This window comes from Panulirus ornatus, chromosome 38 (assembly GCF_036320965.1).
Source record: "Panulirus ornatus isolate Po-2019 chromosome 38, ASM3632096v1, whole genome shotgun sequence".
Classification (NCBI taxonomy): Eukaryota; Metazoa; Arthropoda; class Malacostraca; order Decapoda; family Palinuridae; genus Panulirus; species Panulirus ornatus.
Genome location: NC_092261.1, coordinates 11252749 through 11273869, shown reverse-complemented (window position 1 = coordinate 11273869; position 21121 = coordinate 11252749). Strand labels below are relative to the sequence as shown.

At 38.6% G+C, this 21121-nt stretch overlaps 1 protein-coding gene across 4 annotated transcripts in view; it reads right to left on the bottom strand.

Annotated features, from left to right (window-relative positions):
- The window catches only part of Mocs1 (Molybdenum cofactor synthesis 1), a 46663-nt gene that overhangs the window by 19129 nt on the left and 6413 nt on the right, over nucleotides 1-21121 (bottom strand). For 2 of the 4 annotated variants that reach the window (XM_071684643.1, XM_071684640.1), the window contains exons 1-8: nucleotides 15735-15982; nucleotides 14401-14524; nucleotides 13844-14011; nucleotides 12232-12455; nucleotides 8977-9095; nucleotides 4814-4919; nucleotides 3872-4017; nucleotides 1120-1205 (exon numbers count right to left, since the gene is read on the bottom strand). In XM_071684643.1, coding sequence (XP_071540744.1) covers nucleotides 1120-1205; nucleotides 3872-4017; nucleotides 4814-4919; nucleotides 8977-9095; nucleotides 12232-12455; nucleotides 13844-14011; nucleotides 14401-14524; nucleotides 15735-15872 — 1111 coding nt within the window. In that variant the 5' untranslated portion in view covers nucleotides 15873-15982. Of the gene's footprint in view, nucleotides 1-1119; nucleotides 1206-3871; nucleotides 4018-4813; nucleotides 4920-8976; nucleotides 9096-12231; nucleotides 12456-13843; nucleotides 14012-14400; nucleotides 14525-15734; nucleotides 15984-21121 lie in introns of those variants that run through there. The other 2 variants (XM_071684642.1, XM_071684641.1) reach the window with 2 other exon arrangements.

The following is a 21121-nucleotide window of genomic DNA, read 5'->3' as shown; positions in this document are numbered from 1 at the left end:
CTCTTCCATACTTTGTCATAGGTTCTACGGTATATGATGTCACATCCATACAACATAGGACTATGCCATCAAACAACCGGACAGTGACTTTCCTTTTCACAAATACCTTAATGAGCCCAGGAACTTTGTCCCCTCACTCACCCTCGCAGCTCACTTCATCTCCCATGAGTCCATTCATTGTCATATCCACTCCCAAGTACCTAAAACAATTTCTTTTACATTTTATACATTCCAAGTCACACACCAATTAATTTGTTTCTTTCTACTGCTAAACCCTATAACATTGCTTTTCTTCACATTCACTCTCAATTTCCTCCTTTCACACACTCTCCCAAAATCAGAAACCTCTACAAGTTTCTCATGATGCCACCTGCACCATGTCATCAGCAAAAAAGTAACTAACTTGCCTCCAATGCCACCCAACCCCTGACAGACTGCAAACCTGCCTCTCTCCTCAAAACCCTTGCATTCACTAACCTCACCATCCCATTCCATAAAATGATTGAACACATCTTTGTTGCATACCCACCCTCACCAAGATCAACTGATCCTTTTCTCTTCCTATGCACACACATGCCTTACTCACCTGATAAAAGCTCTTTACTGCTTCTAAAAACTTTCCTCCCACACCATACATTAATAACACTTTCCACAAAGCATCTCTATCAACCCTATCATTTGCTTTCTCCAGATCCATAAATGCTACATATAAGTCCTTCTGTTTCTGTAAGTATTTCTCACACATTCTTCAAAGCAAATAACCAATCTATGTATCCAATAGCACTCCTAAAACAAAAGCGTTCCTACCCTATTTTGATGCTCTGAGCATGTTCCCATCCCCTCCATCATCACTCCCCCACAAAACTTACCAAGTACACACAACAAATTTATACCTATGTAATTCAAACATTTACTTTTATCTCCCTTGTCTTTATATAACAGGATTCTGCCAATTATAGGAATCTACATGTCTCTGCCTCCAAAAGAGTCCTGGGTAACACCAGGACTCTTTCCTAGAAACTGGTCCTTGGGTAATCATAAATGAATAAATAAAAAGAGGGCCAGTGTTTGAAACTGATTTATATGATCATCTATCAAAGGATATTAATATATATTTACCTGCATGCTGTCTCTTTTTCCTGCCAACAGCAGCCCCAACCACTTCTAACAGTGCTTCATCAGAGCATCCACTACGAATTGCATCCCTGAAATATAAGCAAAAAACATTCAATATATAACTTTAATGGGATATTCTTTCTTTATGAAGCCTACCCCCTTTCCTGTCTCAACAAGGAGAAATCAGGGACAGATGCCTGGGTCTTTGAAGAAAAACCCCTGCTTCTCTCATACTTCTGTTCCTACTTTCAGGAAGCGGTAATGCTGGAGGGGGATTCCCAGCATCCTAGCTCTGTCCCTTTTGGCTGCCTTCAACTACCCACAGGAGATATGTGGCTGGTATTCTTTCTCTCCAATCCCCGGGTTTAACAGTGGAATATCTTATTCAAAGGTGATAAAATACACATGTAAATAAAGCAAAGATAACAACTTTCAATACATAATATGCATATGTGTACTGAGGAATGAAATATTCATAAATCACCAAATATATAGTTGAGTATAAATCTGACAACATGCACTAAATAGAAGGCGACTAAGAGGGGCAGGAGCAGGGGGCTGGAAATTTTTCCCTCCTGTTTCACCTAAAGGAAGGAACAGACGAAAAGCCAATTGAGGATCCTTTTTACCTTTAAGGCTCAGTCATTTAATCTGGATGTTGACATGCTCACACAGAAAACAGCAAACATGTTTGAAAGAAAAAGAAGTATTTACTTAAAAAATCTTTAACTATAGTATAGATAGCAGAGAATTTTTGAAGGACAATGTGTTTCCTATTTCATTATACAGACTGAGATATATATGTACCTACAAAGTATCACAAGTAATATCAAAGGCACTAAGAGTACAAGACCAGTGAAGAGAATTCTGAATCTTTTTGTTGTGTGGCTGAGGGAGTCAAGTGTGAATATCTATACTTTTGTACATCCTTTCATCACCACTATATGGTCATAGCTATAATTCATACAAGATATGTACACTAAGAGGTGGTTGGAAAAAATTTCCATATAATGCAAATTACGTAAGAAATCACCTACCATACATTTCAAGAATAAAAGTGTGTGTAAAAGCTGGGCCTACTGAACCCCTTGATTCGAGGAAAAACAGTCAAGACCAACTCATACATACAGCCAAATGCTTGCTGATGGTAAAATGTCTGAATGTGGATTTGCCAATGAACATTAACTGTTTCACTGTGGCAGTCTTAATATCCATATTACTATTCATGAGCAGGAGATTCTCAAATACTGTAAACAAATAAATCCATAATACTGGTACCAGGAAAAACTATAACATCATTTTCTAAATAAAATGATGTACAACTCAACCTAGTGCAACTTGCTTATATATGCTATGCACCCTTTATACTATGCTGCTTCACTGCCCAGTGAATTAATTATGACAGGTGTACCATCATGGAATACTAAATAAGATATGTGGTACTTTTAGAAGTGTTATTTTGTCACATATGAATATAATCACTAGGGGTTTTCATGACTTAATACTTATCATTCTGAATGAGTTAAACAAGTTCATTAATTCCTATATAATGTGAGGTATAGATCTAGTATGGGCCTCTCTAACATTTCACACAGCCTACCAGTGTATGGAAAACATCTTAAACTGCAGCATCTGGTAACACTGCAGAGGACATCACCACAAGCACTACTATATCTATCTATCTATATCTCTGATACCCATTCCAACTGGAACTAACTCAAAGGGGTGGTTATGGCGACAGAGTATCCATATCTAGCGAATTCCAGTGTCACTTCTTAGCCTTTAGTGCCTCAACCTTAACAGGACACTAGCTGATGGCAACTCTTACACAGTGTTTGCTGAGGTTCCTACCTAATGTTCCTACTGACTACTTCTATCTAATGCTCCTTCCAATTACTTCTACTTAAAATTCCTACTTAATGCTCCTGCCTAAATGTTCCTACCTACTGCTCCAACCATTTTCCCAAAAGGTAGGAAAATCTAGTTATCAAGAATGAGCAGTGTTACTTAAATGCTGTCAAATGTCACATATGACAAGGAGAGATTGTACGTTTATGGACAGAATGCCAGTAGTCCTCGTGTTAGTGATGCAGAAGGAAAAAACAACTACCTGAGTCAGAGGAGTGCAACCTGACAACCAGTGAAGTGCTGGCACACTAAGCAGATGTCTCTAAACTCCTGATACCCAGGTAAGCAGTACTGGTAAAATACCTCCCTGGTCATTGGCTGCCTACAAACTACCACTGGGCCAAATATTTCACATTAAGGCACCCAGAGGCAGGCGATTCAATAATTATGATCACATACACTCCAGCTGCAATGAGCAGAAAGTAAAATACCTGGATATACATGCACCAGCAGCAGTGAATGGGTTTAGATCAAGGCCTGGCATGAATAGTATAAGTGATCCTCTGACCTGACAAGTATCTTTATTGGTACCTCCTTGTCTCATATGAGTATAAAATAACAGGTTTCATAAAAAAAGGGTCAAGAAAAAAATTTAGCTCTGGTACAAGAAAGCATGCACATATCTATAACCTCACTTGTTTGCAAAAATTTTGTGTAAGCCCCTATAACAGAGGCAATTTTCATTTTGATCAGCATCATAGGGAGACAGCTTTATTCTCCAAAAAACTGACAGTAAAAAAATAAAGATAAATTGTCTTTCAACTGGAAGGGACAACAAAACAACAACAGCAATTAGCAAAACAGCTTTCCAAACTGACAAAAAGGACTCAGAAAGAGCTTTACTTACCTTAATGAAACTTCAGCAGTGCCAAAAAGACACACTTTAAGGTTGCCATCAGCTGTCACACGTAACCTATTACATGAACCACAAAAGTTTTCTGACATAGATGTAATAAACCCAATCTGTCCAACAAAGCCTGGAACTTTGTATGCCTGTTGAAAGGGAAAACATATTACATTAGATCATTGAGAATGTCTTTGAAGTAAAGTCAGGAGTTAGTGGGAGGACAATAGCAAGGGAAGGAGAAGCACTACTGAAACAGGAGTGGTGGGAGTAAGTGATAGAGTGTAAGAAAGTAAACTCTAGATTAATATGGGTAAAACTGAAAGTGGATGGAGAGAGAGATGGGTGATTATTGGTGCATATGCACCTGGGCATGAGAAGAAAGATCATGAGAGGCAAGTATTTTGGGAGCAGCTGAGTGAGTGCAAAAAAGGGAGCTGTGGTTTTGGTGCATTACACATGACAGCTAGAGACTGAGTGTGAACGAATGTGGCCTTTTCTGTCTGTTTTCACATATATAAATTTTCCTTTCATACATGCTCCCTATTTCCGGAGCCAGCGAGGTAGTGCCCGGAACAGATAAATCAATGACATTCACTTACATCCAGTAACTTGCTGTCATGTAAAATACACCAAAACAGAGCCCTTCTATCCACAATCAGGCCCTGTAGCATTAGCCTAAAGAAAAATAATTGTACTGGTACCAGTTAAAACTTCTTGGTGGACCTGAAGCAAAATAATAATGTAGCACTGGTCTTACAAGACCATGTATCAGCCCTGCATAAATATCAACCCTAAATTTTTCTAAAACATTCTCATATTCTTCATTAACAAACACATTATGCAAGCTAAAGAACAAGATACTGAAGGCCTTTTTGTCAATATGAGCAGTTTATGAGAAAAAAGCAAAATTCAAGTATCAAGTAATTCAATATGTAACAGTACCTTGGATGTATCCATTGGCTTGTCAGACACCTTTGTAATGCCCGGGTATATCTTGGCAATATTATCCAGCATCTCTGCATAGCTCACCATCTTCTTGTCCACCCACCTGAGGTGAAGAACTTATATAATATAATCTGAAAATTTTCTGAATAAAGAGTTAACTATTTACCTTCAGTCTCCTTCAGGAACAATATATGAGAAATGTTAAATCATAAAGACAAATTTTCTCCTTTACATAATTGGAAGAATGGTTCTACTTTTTTGCCAAATTCACTATGCAGCTCCACTTCATGACAATCCACAAAAGTTCACTTTTACATTATTGTGCAACAAGAAAACAGCACAGTTCAGTTTGCTTGGATACTTAATGAAATACCATTCATTAAGGCCAACCATAATAGCTGAAACACTAGGGCTCTTCCACACTCAAGTTTTCCTACATACAAGATAAAAGCTAATGTTTCCCACTTCTCTAACTTATTTCCTTTCTTGCACATATTTGTGTATGCTGATTAACTTTAAGTTGAAGAACCCCAGCTTTCCCTAACTATTCCCGACAAGTAAGCCATCCGCATCTGTTCCTATTTCTGTTATTTGAATATCCCTTCTTAGCCTTTTCATCATTCTAAACATTCTTTACATTGATTCTGCTCTTATCTTTTCTCCTTGGCCTCATCAATGCTAATCACTTGTCACACTGTTCACTGGAAATTCTTCCTGTACCATTTATATCTTTTCATAAATTTCCATCTGTTGTTTCCTCAAATACCATGAATCATACTCCTGAGCTGTTATACGCATTCATTCATTCAAACTTCATTCACTTCCACTTTCCATTTATCTAACTTGGCATATCTCCTCTGCACCACACTCAAATAACTTTTCCCTTTTATCTTTTACTTCTATACATTTTTCATTCAGAATTAATCTAGAACTGCACTCACTATTGCCTAAAACATTCTGCCTCTATTTTTCTACAGTTAATTTCCTATCAGACATTTTATGCCCTTAATTTCATTCCCTCCTGTACTATCCAAAGGGTAACCTTTCAGTATCCTGTATACAGGTCATATAAACAGTTTTGGGAAAATTTTGAAAGAAAAAAAAAGAGCTTTGAGCTTAAGAAAAATAATTACTCCTACACAAAAGACCAGGAGGTAAGGCACATGAAACAGCTCCACTCACTTTAGGATAATATTCAGACACTGTCCCAGCCATATACTCTGCCTGCTCGAGGTTACACAGGAAGTAAAATATTGCCTCTGACAGTGCAAGATGACAAATGTGAGAATTTCATCGGGGAACTTCTCACTTCAAAACAGCCCATTATGTCCCTGCTACTGAGTGCATGGTGGCAACTATGGTCTACCAATCATCTATCCCAAAAGGTAAGTTCACCTTGCACAACCCACTGCTTTCAACCGTCATAAATCCAAACCCATACATAACATGTGTCAACTACATAACCTCATGCCCATGAAATTACAAGGCAGGAAATAAAAGATAGGAGATGGGAAGAATGCAAAGGAAGGAAAAAGGAAAAATTGCTCACTACCTTCCCTTTGCAAAAAAAAATAGCTTTTCACGAGTTTAAAAACTCACTTTTTTCTGTTTAAATTTCACCAATGAGCAAGGGAAATAAGAGCACACCTACATGGAGGATAGTGGGGAACTCTACCAGAAGAAAAGAATCAATGAACAGATAACACATACGAGGAGCCTGTCGGAATCCAAAGAACTAAGAATACCTTAGATTTTGAAAACAGCCTTAGGAACTCCTCTGAGGTAAAAATGCTTGTACCACTTGGGACTTCAGTGATTCCCTTAGCAAATCTAAGAAAATGCACATTAGTCAGAGCTAACCCATTCATATCAATAGTCTTCATACAGCTTTTCACTACATTCAGAATTTTAACAATGAAAAATAAGTGGTTCCACAGGAACAGACTAAGGTGATCTTGCATGAAAGCTTAAATGTGACACCTTCCAAAGTAATTGTAAAATTTTCCTTTATCAGTCTGAATAGAGCAGTGCTCTCCAAAAGATAACACACATCTCTGGCACTCACTTCTAAGAACAGAGGACCTTTCTTTAACAGTCTGAGAGCTCAAGCTATGTCAAGGTCAAAGATGATCCAAGATGAAGAGACTAGGAAGAGTCCATGTTACAGAGGTTAAGCAGAAAGATACTCATCAATTAAGGAGAGATCATACTGAAGATCTCAGATGAAAAACCACCCTTGTAGTGCTGGATCTAATAAACAAATGACTGCAACCTTGATCAGTATTAACAACAGTACTAATTCCAAATGAGACTGGCACCCATAAAACCTTTCAGCCAATAAAATCATCACAAGGTAGGCTATGGAGAATAAGCCCACACCATCCAAGAATCCCAGTGCAATAGAAGAAAGACATTCACCCTACTGAACATCTTAGTAAAATGCAGTATTTGGTTGCTTTACAGAGATTAGTTATTGTGAAGTTCACAAGTTTCATGACAACATCAAAATAAAGAATCAGTTACATGTGAAATTTGGTGCATTCAAAGTCATGAAATGAAAGGTATTATTCAACAGTCAGTAATTCAACTTCGCTCATTCCTGTTAACATAGTGAAGGGAAGATAGTCAAGTTCTATAAACCCCAGTGACAGCATAAAGGAAAGCATATAGGTTCCTTACTGGGTAATGCTGAAGAGTAAAAAACAGTTGATGTAATACCTGGATTTTTGACTCTGCTAGGAGTGAAGCAGGTGATGAAACCTGTATCACAGGAGAAAATCTGAAAGGTAATCGCATTACCATATGAGAAACTAAAAGAAATTGCTACATTAAGAAATCATGTACAGATTGGAGTAGGCACAGCATGGTATTTTTTCTTTTAAATATTGGCCTTTCTCGCCTTGGCAAGGTAATGTTAGGAATGACAACTGAACTCTTAAGGAAAAATCTTCACATTCTATCAGTTCCTAGCTCTAGCAATTCAACATCTGGATCATAAATGTCATAACTAATGCCCAAAAGACAACAACTAATTGGTTTGGGGCATATGCCAAGCTGTATCTTCCCCCTTCGTGTTACATAGGTAATGAGACATTCAGATCCCTTTCCACTGCTACCTGTAGTTACTTGTGACACACACCATTTCTACATGCCAGTAAGGTGCGCAATCCAGTTGTAATGACAGCTGGATAAGGTAATGGATGCAAGTATGACTAGGGGTCCCCAAAAGGTAAGAAATTATGCTACATAGGTAACTATTTTGGATTTTTCCCAGTGCTACTAGCAGGTGCTTTTGACAATGCTCCTCTACATAATGATAACATGTGCCTCGAGTCTAAATGAGGGCAGTGGCTGGGGTCTAGTCCTTTGGGGAATAATCCACGTAGAGATGTTCCTCGATGAAAAGGGGTTCAAGGTTCAAGAGTGCACAAGGAAATGGTCCTGTCAATAATTTCTGGTGAATTAAAAATATCTCTAGAAATTCACTTAAACGTACAGCATGATACTCTGCAAATGAAGTTTTCCAAGAACGGATGACAACAGGGCTTTTTCTAAATCTAACAGTTTCATTATCAACCTAAAACTTAGGTTTCAGTTTTATCAACACCCATGGAGATTGCTATCATATAGAAGATTTTTGGGTCTGGAAATAAAATATAATTCACAAACTCTCCTACCAGAGCCCAAGGATATGAGGAAAAGCTTTTGTTGTAAGATATTCAGGAGCAAAACTGCCAGAAAACCAATAGATTGTAAAAGGTCTAGGACGTCTGAAAGCTCCCATTTGGGCTGTGGTGGAGAAACAGCCAATCTTCACAGAAAGAAAAATCAGTTACCAAGTTTAGCCCATACAGGGTCATTAATAACAAAACCTAGCATCAGGGTTTCTTGATGAGCACTCTTATAAGAAGCAATACTGCTTCTAGCCAATAGTTTTGGTGGGAAAAATTCTAAACATATAGCTTCTGTTATGTTCAAGATATAGCAAATAACATAAGGCAAATTTAAGGTGTTCACAAGTGTGAGGGATGTGTAGTGACAAGAGGTGTATGGAGATTTCACATCATCCATTGGGAAAATAGAGCATGACTTTGGGTAATTAACATATGGAAAAAGATAGAAAAAATTTGAATGAAAATGAATTAGGAAAACTAACTTACTTGTTTCCATCAAAAGGCATATATTCAATGAAGCGCACATCAATGTCTCTGTGATGGGTGAGTTCAACAAAGTCGGACAACTCTTCCTCATTCTTCCCTCGTATAACAACACAATTTATCTGGCAAAATACAGTAGGTGAATTCGGAATATGATCTTATCGTTCATGAGACTCTGGTTATAACAATAATAATAATAGTAATAATAATATCAATTATTATACATATATATATATACAGTATTCCTGGTAAATTATATGGGAGGGTATTGATTGAGAGGGTGAAGGCATGTACAGAGCATCGGATTGGGAAGAGCAGAGTGGTTTCAGAAGTGGTAGAGGATGCGTGGATCAGGTGTTTGCTTTGAAGAATGTATGTGAGAAATACTTAGAAAAGCAAATGGATTTGTATGTAGCATTTATGGATCTGGAGAAGGCATATGATAGAGTTGATAGAGATGCTCTGTGGAAGGTATTAAGAATATATGGTGTGGGAGGCAAGTTGTTAGAAGCAGTGAAAAGTTTTTATCGAGGATGTAAGGCATGTGTACGTGTAGGAAGAGAGGAAAGTGATTGGTTCTCAGTGAATGCAGGTTTGCGGCAGGGGTGTGTGATGTCTCCATGGTTGTTTAATTTGTTTATGGATGGGGTTGTTAGGGAGGTGAATGCAAGAGTTTTGGAAAGAGGGGCAAGTATGAAGTCTGTTGTGGATGAGAGAGCTTGGGAAGTGAGTCAGTTGTTGTTCGCTGATGATACAGCGCTGGTGGCTGATTGATGTGAGAAACTGCAGAAGCTGGTGACTGAGTTTGGTAAAGTGTGTGAAAGAAGAAAGTTAAGAATAAATGTGAATAAGAGCAAGGTTATTAGGTACAGTAGAGTTGAGGGTCAAGTCAATTGGGAGGTAAGTTTGAATGGAGAAAAACTGGAGGAAGTAAAGTGTTTTAGATATCTGGGAGTGGATCTGGCAGCAGATGGAACCATGGAAGTGGAAGTGAATCATGGGGTGGGGAGGAGGCGAAAATCCTGCGAGCCTTGAAGAATGTGTGGAAGTCGAGAACATTATCTCGGAAAGCAAAAATGGGTATGTTTGAAGGAATAGTGGTTCCAACAATGTTGTATGGTTGCGAGGCGTGGGCTATGGATAGAGTTGTGCGCAGGAGGGTGGATGTGCTGGAAATGAGATGTTTGAGGACAATGTGTGGTGTGAGGTGGTTTGATTAAGTAATGTAAGGGTAAGAGAGATGTGTGGAAATAAAAAGAGCGTGGTTGAGAGAGCAGAAGAGGGTGTTTTGAAATGGTTTGGGCACATGGAGAGAATGAGTGAGGAAAGATTGACCAAAAGGATATATGTGTCGGAGGTGGAGGGAACGAGGAGAAGTGGGAGACCAAATTGGAAGCGGAAAGATGGAGTGAAAAAGATTTTGTGTGATCGGGGCCTGAACATGCAGGAGGGTGAAAGGAGGGCAAGGAATAGAGTGAATTGGATCGATGTGGTATACCGGGGTTGACATGCTGTCAGTGGATTGAATCAGGGCATGTGAAGCGTCTGGGGTAAACCATGGAAAGCTGTATAGGTATGTATATTTGCGTGTGTGGACGTATGTATATACATGTGTATGGGGGTGGGTTGGGCCATTTCTTTCGTCTGTTTCCTTGCCCTACCTCGCAAACGCGGGAGACAGCGACGAAGCAAAAAAAATATATATATATATATATATATATATATCCCTGGGGATAGGGGATTAAGAATACTTCCTACGTAATCCCTGCGTGTCGTAGAAGGCGACTAAAAGGGGAGGGAGCGGGGGGCTGGAAATCCTCCCCTCTCGTTTTTTTTTTTTCATTTTCCAAAAGAAGGAACAGAGGGGGCCAGGTGAGGATAGTCCAAAAAAGGCCCAGTCCTCTGTTCTTAATGCGGGAAATGGCGAATAGTTTAAAAGAAAAGAAAAGAAAGAATATATATATATATATATATATATATATATATATATATATATGTGTGTGTGTGTTCTGGTTTTGGTGCATTAAACACGACAACTGGAGAGTGGATTGGAGTGCATGAGGCCATTTTTTTTATTGCTGGTGCTGCATCACTAACATAGGAAAATGTAAATATGTAAAGAAAAAAAAATGAAGTAATAAACTTGCCAAAGGGTTAAGGAAATCTGCATCTTCTCTCTAAGAGACTGAGAATCCATGGCTAAGCATTTTATATCTCAAATGGCTCTGATACGAAGCTGAATTTGTGATTCATATGTTCTATTTCCAGCGTTCTCTTGGCAATGTCTTTTTTATAACTTCAGCCATTATATTTCACAGAACTGGTGTGTCTCTAATCATATTCCTGTTCTTAATTAATGACCTTTATTTAACAACTAACCCATCAAACATACAAGGACATATGTCATGACACACTACACTTATATAAAAAAGTAATCAACAAAATACAAAATCATGTTAAAATGGTATGGACATGTGGAAAAACTTACTGCAGAATGATCTTCAAAATATCGAAACATGAGAGGTCTGTGTAACAACATGTTAAAGAGAAAACCAAAGATATGCTGAAGGGATATAGAGATGGAATGTGTGCAAAAGAATGACTCAATTAAGCTCAGCATAAGCTGCCCTATAGTATGACATGGAAAGACAAATACAACAGAGATAAACTGATACAGACATGTGAATCTACAAACAAACTAATGGTTAAAAAGAAAACATTTGCCTGATTAGTGTAATGACTAAAACACTAACAAAATATTTTAGTGTTTTCCACAGTTCTTGGGCAATATCCCACTAGCCAGTTTCTTCCCAGATGATCCTCAGTATATTATCATTATACTCATATATAACCCCAGGACCCTTGTTTTAGGGGGTTTCTGCAGTTTCAAGTCTGTGCCACTTTCATTAGCAATGAAATGATGGACTCTCTTGGAGTAATAAGTTCTTCAATGAGACTGTGCTCCTTTCCATCCATTAACAATGATAGACTCTAATTGAAAGTTACTTTTCCCTTGCAGTGTAACCAAGGGTAAAAAATCATAAATATCTATCCTCTATTAGTCTACCATAATCATATACTAAGGTGAAGCGACTGAAGGGAATAGTCCAAGAGCAGATGTCCACAGAGGAATTACCATGATACATTTTTAAGCACTATGGCTTACTCTCTGAAAATCAAATTTGTGGAAATATGAATAAATGTAGAAAGTGGCTTATTGCATGCAAAGATAATGAAGAAAATGGAATATGACCATACCTTTACAGGTGAATATCCTAAATCAAGGGCTTCCTCAATACCATCCATCACTCTCTCCCAACCACGACGCCGTGTAATGAGTTCAAATTTCTGTGGGATGAGGGTGTCGAGTGAAACATTAACATGCGTGAGCCCTGCACTCTGCAGTTCAGCTAAGCGTCTTTTCAATAACAGCCCATTAGTAGTTATGCCCAACTGCTTGACACCAAGATTAGACAATGACTCTGCAAAGTCAAGAAAAGTTCATCAGTATTTCTTCATTCAATGCATTATATGTAACTTCTGTGTCTACTAAGTCCAGTCCCATAAATAAGAGATGGAAGGATAAAAACAGCTTTAATATTTTATTATTTTATTTTTTATTATACTTTGTCGCTGTCTCCCGCGTTTGCGAGGTAGCGCTACCTAGCTTTTATAAAATACAGTATAATAAATGATAATCTGAGAATATGCTGGCAACTATCGGTAGGTGACAAAACAATGCAACAGAATGAAAGTTATAACCCTACACATCTTCCTTTCTAGATGATTTCAAACAATGTGAACACGATGATCCATTTTCTTCATGTTTCGTATGCATCCCCTTCATACATAAAACTGATCTGTTAGAGGCGTGTACCTATTTCCTTTCAATTTCATCAATGCATGGACAAACAACGAATGAAGGTACAAGACTAAGAGGTAGAATGAATACAGGAATTGCACTACGACACATAATGGTTTAATTTAGCCTTTAATCATTTCTGATACAACTTCCAACTTCAGTGATATAGCTTAATTTGGTAACTAAATTTTGGCATTCCAGTGCCAAAAGTGAGAATTCAATAGTGTAAAAAATTTTTGGCAGTCTTATTGTGGCTAAATACAAAATGACTAGAAATGGAATATCTTTCACAACAATATACATTCCATGGTAAACAAAGAAAAACAATTACAGTTCAAGAAAGAAGAAAAATGAGCATAAAGAAAAGGAACACAGGAGTCTGTACATATGTACATGAGTTACACAAGTGTACCTGTCTAAATAATATTTGGTAACTGAAATTTCATGAAGTTCTTTACCTATCTTGCTAATGTAAATGTAAGTCACCATACCATACCATACCAACACATTTTCAATCAGTGCTGTAATGTATCACAATAACATATCACAGTATATTGTAAATCATCATTCAATCAAAATGTCAAATTTCTAAATCTAATCTTCAATATCAAAAAAAGAATGCAGAAGACGATTTTCAGAAAATTCTTAGAAATTCTTCCCTTCCGTTTATAATTTTCCAAAACAAGGAACAGAGAAGGGGGCCATGTGACGATATTTTCTCTAAGGCTCAGTCCTCTGTTCTTAATGCTACCTTGCTAATGCAGGAAATGGCAAATATGTATGAAAAAAAAAAAATCTTCCCCTACACACCAGTCTCCTCATAATCTCAGTCACCTCCAATGAGTGACCCTTCAAATATGCTCATCAATTCTGCCCTTGCACCCAATCTCCACTTATTTTTACTCTAAGCATGCTCCCACTCACTACACTTAAATACACATTTTCTCTAAATCCAGTGTTCAAAAAATGTTCATAGAAATTCTACAGGCAAAGCAATTATTTACTTACCAATAATGTATGCTAAGTCCTTCCTGACCATGGGTTCGCCACCAGTCAACCTGATCTTGTCAACACCTTCTGATACGAATAACCTTGCCACTCGTATAATCTCCTCGGAAGTTAAAAGTCTTGCTTTTGGTGTTAAACTTACTCCCTCTTCTGGCATACAGTATTGACCTTGGGGTCATCAAAATAATCATAAAAATATAACCTACTGTCCTGATATGAGTGGGTAATTCCGTCAAAAATGCAATATCTAACAGCACTGCAAGAGTACATCTTTATTCCTCTAACCCTAAAATGGAGCAACTTTCATTTTCAGAATAAAAGAAAACAAATCAGATACAAATGAGGACAAAAGTGGACCACATAAAACATCTACATAACCTTTCTGAATCTCTTAAGGCTTATTTCCTCATTTGACAAACATTACAGGTGGACATTTACTTGACGATCAGCTTTGTGATATTCTCTAAGAAAAAAATAAAAAGTAAAGTTCAAAAGTAAAAGTAAATAAGCAATTTTTTTAAAAGCATGTTTTACTGAAGAACAGCATGCTTACTTACACCTGAGATTGCATTTTTCAGTAAGAGAAATCCTTAAGTACGAATGTTCACGACCGAAGGAATCTGTCAGGAATGCAGAAAATGGAAGAGGTTCAAGGGATCTCAGCATTTGTAATCGTGACACCTGAAAATTAGATAACATAAAATGATAAAATAATGGTCTCTCCTTTATGTACAGGGGATGCAATCTTGGAAAAATGTGCATAAAGCAAATCTTGTGCAAAAATGACTTGATTAATGGAAAAATCTGGTATTCATTCCCAATACCTTCCAATGTCCCATTTTTCTTACTCCCACCATAGAAAAAAAAGTAAGCACCTATTCTGTAGAAGTGACTTACATATAAAGCCTTTACACAGATCATATGAACTTAAAAGCAACTGTTTCTGATTTTGATCTTCAAACCAGACTGCAAACACATACCATTTCCCCAGTCAAAGAATGTCTCAATCTTGTATGTCCAGCATTTCATGAGCATGGCTGGGTTACAGAGCTGTTTAGGTAAATCTACCCTCGGTAAAGGTGAGGTTTTAACAGGTTATGTTAATTCCATACATCATTTTCATAAAGTTCCAGTTTGGGAGCATCAGAAAAATAATATGGATTTGGACAAAACATGTTGGTATAAGTGGACTTCTTGTACTTAGTACACATGATTTAAAGCATCATAATATCCTCATGAAGTGAATGTTGGGTAAGGTAAAATGTGAAGTAAAAGTCAGTGAAATTCTAGTAAAAATCAACAGAACCTACAAAAACCTCATCTAACCACCTTGAACCAAAATTGACCTTAGTAATCATCATTAGTCAAAACTTATGTGACTCATCATTTTCCTTTTGCAAAAATTTAGGTTGCTAGGGAAGTCATATAAGGTTTTAAAAAAGTTCTTCTTACTTCTAAATGTTGTCCTTACATTACCACCATATTTTTCCGAATCATAATAGCCCTCCCTACTATCATCTATCATTGCATAACAAAAATCAACTCTCCAAATCACGTCTCTAAAGTATAATTCACTCCAATAGTTTACATAGTTGATTGGCATCGCTCTTCCAAATCCGTTAGTTATTTCTAAAGTATAAATCACTCTTAATAGTTTACAAAGTTGATTGGCATCGCTCTTCCAAATCCGTCAGTTATTTCTGTGCAAAAATATTCAATAATGATCTCCGTCAAACCACATGATGTCGTTGTCCCGTGAGAACAATGCTGGTGAAATGATAAAAGCATACATTTCACGTAATTCTGAGACGCGTTATTTCTCGAACGTCGAAGAAATGACCTTGTGTTCTTTTCACTTAACCCTACATACCTCTACAAACTTCAAGGTTACCTTTGTGGGTGTCACCTGAGGCTTCGTGTGGGCATTGCTGTGATATTTTCCTATGAAGACACGACTAGGTAAAAACGGCACCTTCCTGGCGGCGACGCAGAGAGTGTTTAGGGAGAAGTGGGTGGCAAGAGCTGGCATTGTAGAGAGTGTGGTGCAGAGGCAGCCTACCGTCACCAGCCTCCTCCAGCATGTTTGGTGGATCAGCTGACGAGGCTGAGCGGAGCAGCTGGGGTATGGGGAAGGGGAGGGAGGGACGGACGGATGGGAGGGAGGGGATGGGACCAAAGGGATTACGTCTGGTGACGGGTGAGTTTCTAGTTTTTTTTTTTTTTGTTTTTCTCCACGATTAACGGAACAGGTGGGAGTTCGTAATTTCCCCCAGGATATGCGAGTGTCGTTAGGCTCCTGGATACCATGTAAAACTAATTCATTCATTATTTTTCTCAGAATGATTGAATGCTGTTTTGAAGCCTCAAATCATAAAACTAAACTTAAAATAAGCATAGTGCCATTGTACAAAGGCAAAGGGGATAAGAGTGAGTGCTCAAATTACAGAGGTATAAGTTTGTTGAGTATTCCTGGTAAATTATATGGGAGTGTATTGATTGAGAGGGTGAAGGCAGGTACAGAGCATCAGATTGGGGAAGAGCAGTGTGGTTTCAGAAGTGGTAGAGGATGTGTGGATCAGGTGTTTGCTTTGAAGAATGTATGTGAGAAATACTTAGAAAAGCAAATGGATTTGTATGTAGCATTTATGGATCTGGAGAAGGCATATGATAGAGTTGATAGAGATGCTCTGTGGAAGGTATTAAGAATATATGGTGTGGGAGGCAAGTTGTTAGAAGCAGTGAAAAGTTTTTATCGAGGATGTAAGGCATGTGTACGTGTAGGAAGAGAGGAAAGTGATTGGTTCTCAGTGAATGTAGGTTTGCGGCAGGGGTGTGTGATGTCTCCATGGTTGTTTAATTTGTTTATGGATGGGGTTGTTAGGGAGGTAAATGCAAGAGTCTTGGAAAGAGGGGCAAGTATGAAGTCTGTTGGGGATGAGAGAGCTTGGGAAGTGAGTCAGTTGTTGTTCGCTGATGATACAGCGCTGGTGGCGGATTCATGTGAGAAACTGCAGAAGCTGGTGACGGAGTTTGGTAAAGTGTGTGGAAGAAGAAAGTTAAGAGTAAATGTGAATAAGAGCAAGGTTATTAGGTACAGTAGGGTTGAGGGTCAAGTCAATTGGGAGGTGAGTTTGAATGGAGAAAAACTGGAGGAAGTGAAGTGTTTTAGATATCTGGGAGTGGATCTGTCAGCGGATGGAACCATGGAAGCGGAAGTGGATCATAGGGTGGGAGAGGGGGCGAAAATTTTGGGAGCCTTGAAAAATGTGTGGAAGTCGAGAACATTATCTCGGAAAGCAAAAATGGGTATGTTTGAAGGAATAGTGGTTCCAACAATGTTGTATGGTTGCGAGGCGTGGGCTATGGATAGAGTTGTGCGCAGGAGGATGGATGTGCTGGAAATGAGATGTTTGAGGACAATGTGTGGTGTGAGGTGGTTTGATCGAGTAAGTAACGTAAGGGTAAGAGAGATGTGTGGAAATAAAAAGAGCGTGGTTGAGAGAGCAGAAGAGGGTGTTTTGAAATGGTTTGGGCACATGGAGAGAATGAGTGAGGAAAGATTGACCAAGAGGATATATGTGTCGGAGGTGGAGGGAACGAGGAGAAGAGGGAGACCAAATTGGAGGTGGAAAGATGGAGTGAAAAGGATTTTGTGTGATCGGGGCCTGAACATGCAGGAGGGTGAAAGGAGGGCAAGGAATAGAGTGAATTGGAGCGATGTGGTATACAGGGGTTGACGTGCTGTCAGTGGATTGAATCAAGGCATGTGAAGCGTCCGGGGTAAACCATGGAAAGCTGTGTAGGTATGTATATTTGCGTGTGTGGACGTGTGTATGTACATGTGTATGGGGGGGGTTGGACCATTTCTTTCGTCTGTTTCCTTGCGCTAATTCGCAACCGCGGGAGACAGCGACGAGGTATTAAAAAAAAAAAAAAAAAAAAAAAAAAATCTGAGGTACTTTACCTTTATTTATATAGTAGTTCTGTGGATCTGAATGAATTTCCTCGTAAATTTAAATGCAATGAAAATTCGAACTACTTATTTGGTCCACACACACTGGGACAAGCTTTCATAACACTTGTAATCGAAGAGAGTATTATTCGTAAATAAGATGTATGCAATAAAATCAAGAAATAGTAAGGATATTCAGTACAGTTTGTCATTGACAAACATGATAGCATCACTGATCAAACACGCGAAAGCTGTATTTTGGGTATTCTACATACACAACAATCGTGCACTGGTCTTCAAGAGGTCTGAATACATATAAAAAATAACTTTTCCATTTAAATTCTGATATCAATAATGATTACTGCTGGGGTCCATTTTCTCTATACAAAAAAGAATGATTATTGAAGAGGAAAATGAACAGACGGATATAATTCACGTTAGGATATAACGGCCCACGATATGAAATATGAATTTTCCTTAATTCTTTCACATTACCAGTAATCAGTAATTTTACAGAAATTGCTGTCACATGTGGAGGTATATGAACACAAATGTAGTGCATATGAACTCGCATTTTTCAGCAATCACGCAAATGGTGCGGGGTTCGAATCCTTGCTGTTGGAGGACGTAAGTTTGCGTTTACATGTACTTAAGGGAGTGAGGACGAGGCAGGAGGAGACTGGTAGCTAGCGTATCCCTTGCGGATAAAATATGCACAACCACGTCGTGTGGTATGACAATGCTCTTGGTCATGCCATGTTTTATAGCTGTGTATAATACTGCCTCGTCAGTATACGACACATCTTCGTGGGATTATGAATCGTATTTTCGCTGTTTCATGGTGTAGGAGGTCTTTGACAGACGGAATAAGGCACAAGAATGGAGAATAAACATTTGATACCTGAAAATTTTAAATAGGTAACTGATTCTGTGAGTAAACAGAAACACAGAAAGGTATATACCCTCTCGCCCAGGAACACAACATGGATGTACTGCTTAAGAGTAAAGGGTACTGTCTGTCTGTTCCAACTATGATCGTATGAACACTACGAGGGCTTCGCTTGTAGCCTCGGAGCTCAGTCATGAACTGTAGGCAAAGTCGAGGGAGAATGTGGTGTTATTCCTTTCATATCTCGAGGCAAAGAGGACAGGAGAGATCTTAATAAACTAGGAATGGGAGCTATCACTCCAACGGTAGATCAGTAATCTTACGGTGGATCTCGAAATTCTTGGTAGTAATATTGGAAAACCTGAAATAAAATGAAGAGGTTAATTCTTAGGGTACGAGGGTATGCCCCCTTAAGCACAACGGTACGACTCTTGGATATGGTGGTATAACCTTTACCTTAATCCTGAAGGGTCAACTTAAAGATTAAGCTATCACACTCAGGAAGTATGTCGTTATGCTGAGTCGTGCACGAATGCTTAAGGTGTGAACTAGGTGTCATGTCAAAGAATATGATGTGATTAGCGAGACCTATGTTGACATACAAAACTGAAGACGATCTCCCGGATTACGTTTTCACCATTGTAACAGTAAATATAAAGTATTCAATAATTACTCTACTCATGTAGGAAGAGGAAACGGCGTCTTGGCTTGGTAATGACTTACAGTACAGCCAGGCAATCAGTAGCCTTAAGCAAGAAATCTGTATACTGAGAGGCTATACAAGAAAAAGAAAAAGATTTTGCTTTACGTGAAAACTTCATTTAAAAAAAATGTGAAATAACGATTTTCCTAACGTATGTTCAGACTATCACTGATCGTGCATGATGTACTAGATAGCGTGGCTGTTCTGTCTAGAGGTCGACAGTAAAGGAATTACGAGATCATCAACTGTTCTGGGATATGGAGGTAAATACTAACTATCCACATCCTTTCTGAACAGTGTCACTGCATTCAGTACACTAAACGCTGATGTGGATAAGTTTAGGAAGCACCAGGTTCAGAGGCACATCCTGTTGAAAACTCAGTGAGAAGAGAAGAGAGAAAGAGCGCTAAAGGAGAGAGAATAATGAAACAGCAGAAAGCAGTGCAGCAGAAAACAACATCACGACAGTTCATGGAGAAGAATATATATAACTTTTGCGCCAATGTGGATGGATACTTTCAGGAGTTCAAGACTCTTGAAATAGATGCAGGGGGCTCAGTTGCGCTAATGCAAAATATTTGCCTTTCTGGACTAAGAAATTGCCATTGATCTACAACAACACGAAGCTTAACTCCGACACCCAGAAAGGTCATCACTGATGTGGAAAACTCTGTATCATTCTGTCTCTTCTATTCCTTTTCATAACTACACCAGCTCTACGGAAAGCCACCAGGATCAGGTATTGACTAGGCGATCAACAAGTGCAGTTCAGAGAAAAGGACCCGGAATACTTTCCTCGTGTACAGGATCTAAAGTCATGGTCTCTACAGCGTACAACTGTTACCAGCACAGCTTGTCTCTGCACTGTGTATCAGTGACTTAGCTGACTCAGCAACACTGGACTTTTCACAATGTATAACAGTAGCACAGCTAGTCTCTGTGCTGTGTATCAATGACTTAGCAACACTGGACTTCACACTGTATAACAATGATCCCTCAACTTCCTGATGGATGTAAAGACTTGCCAGAAGATATGAACTCTTGCCTGAACATGTCTGCAGATGATGCAAAGTTCATTAGGGAACTGAGAAGCGTGGCGATTCGCATCAACCAAACTGGGAATCTAGACGGACTCTAAAGTTGGTCTGTTACATGTATGATGAAGTTCAGCCCAAGGGCATGTAAAGTAACGAGGATGGGTTACATCGAAAGAAGGCCTAGATATGATTAACATCTAGAGGGAAATAAGCTTCAGTAATCTATGGGTGGCAAAGATTTGGGATTCAACATTGTTCCTGACCTGTTGTCACAGTACTACCTAGAAGGATAGTTAGGAGACCGACTGTCTGCCAGCAAATATTAGATTGCTTTCAAGTTTATGGACAAGGAAATACTGAGCAAGCTGTTCGCATAATACATAAGGCTAAAGCTATGTCTGTTAAGTTTGGTCACCGCATGTAAAGAAGTACAAAGAGCTAATAGAGAAGATCCATAAGAGAGCAATAAAGATGGTGAAGGCATTAGTGGAGCTGAGTTACAGGGGAAGGAGGCCTTTAACTGCCCAACTTGGTAGAGATAACGTAGGCAGTGAACAGTATTTAGAGAGATGTAGAGATAGAACAAGAAATACAAGATATAACATGAAATAAAACAAGAAACTGCTTACAGAAATTTTAGAACCCGTATGGCAACAGAGAACAAGGGATGGGTCCCCACGAGTGCAAAAACCCCTCC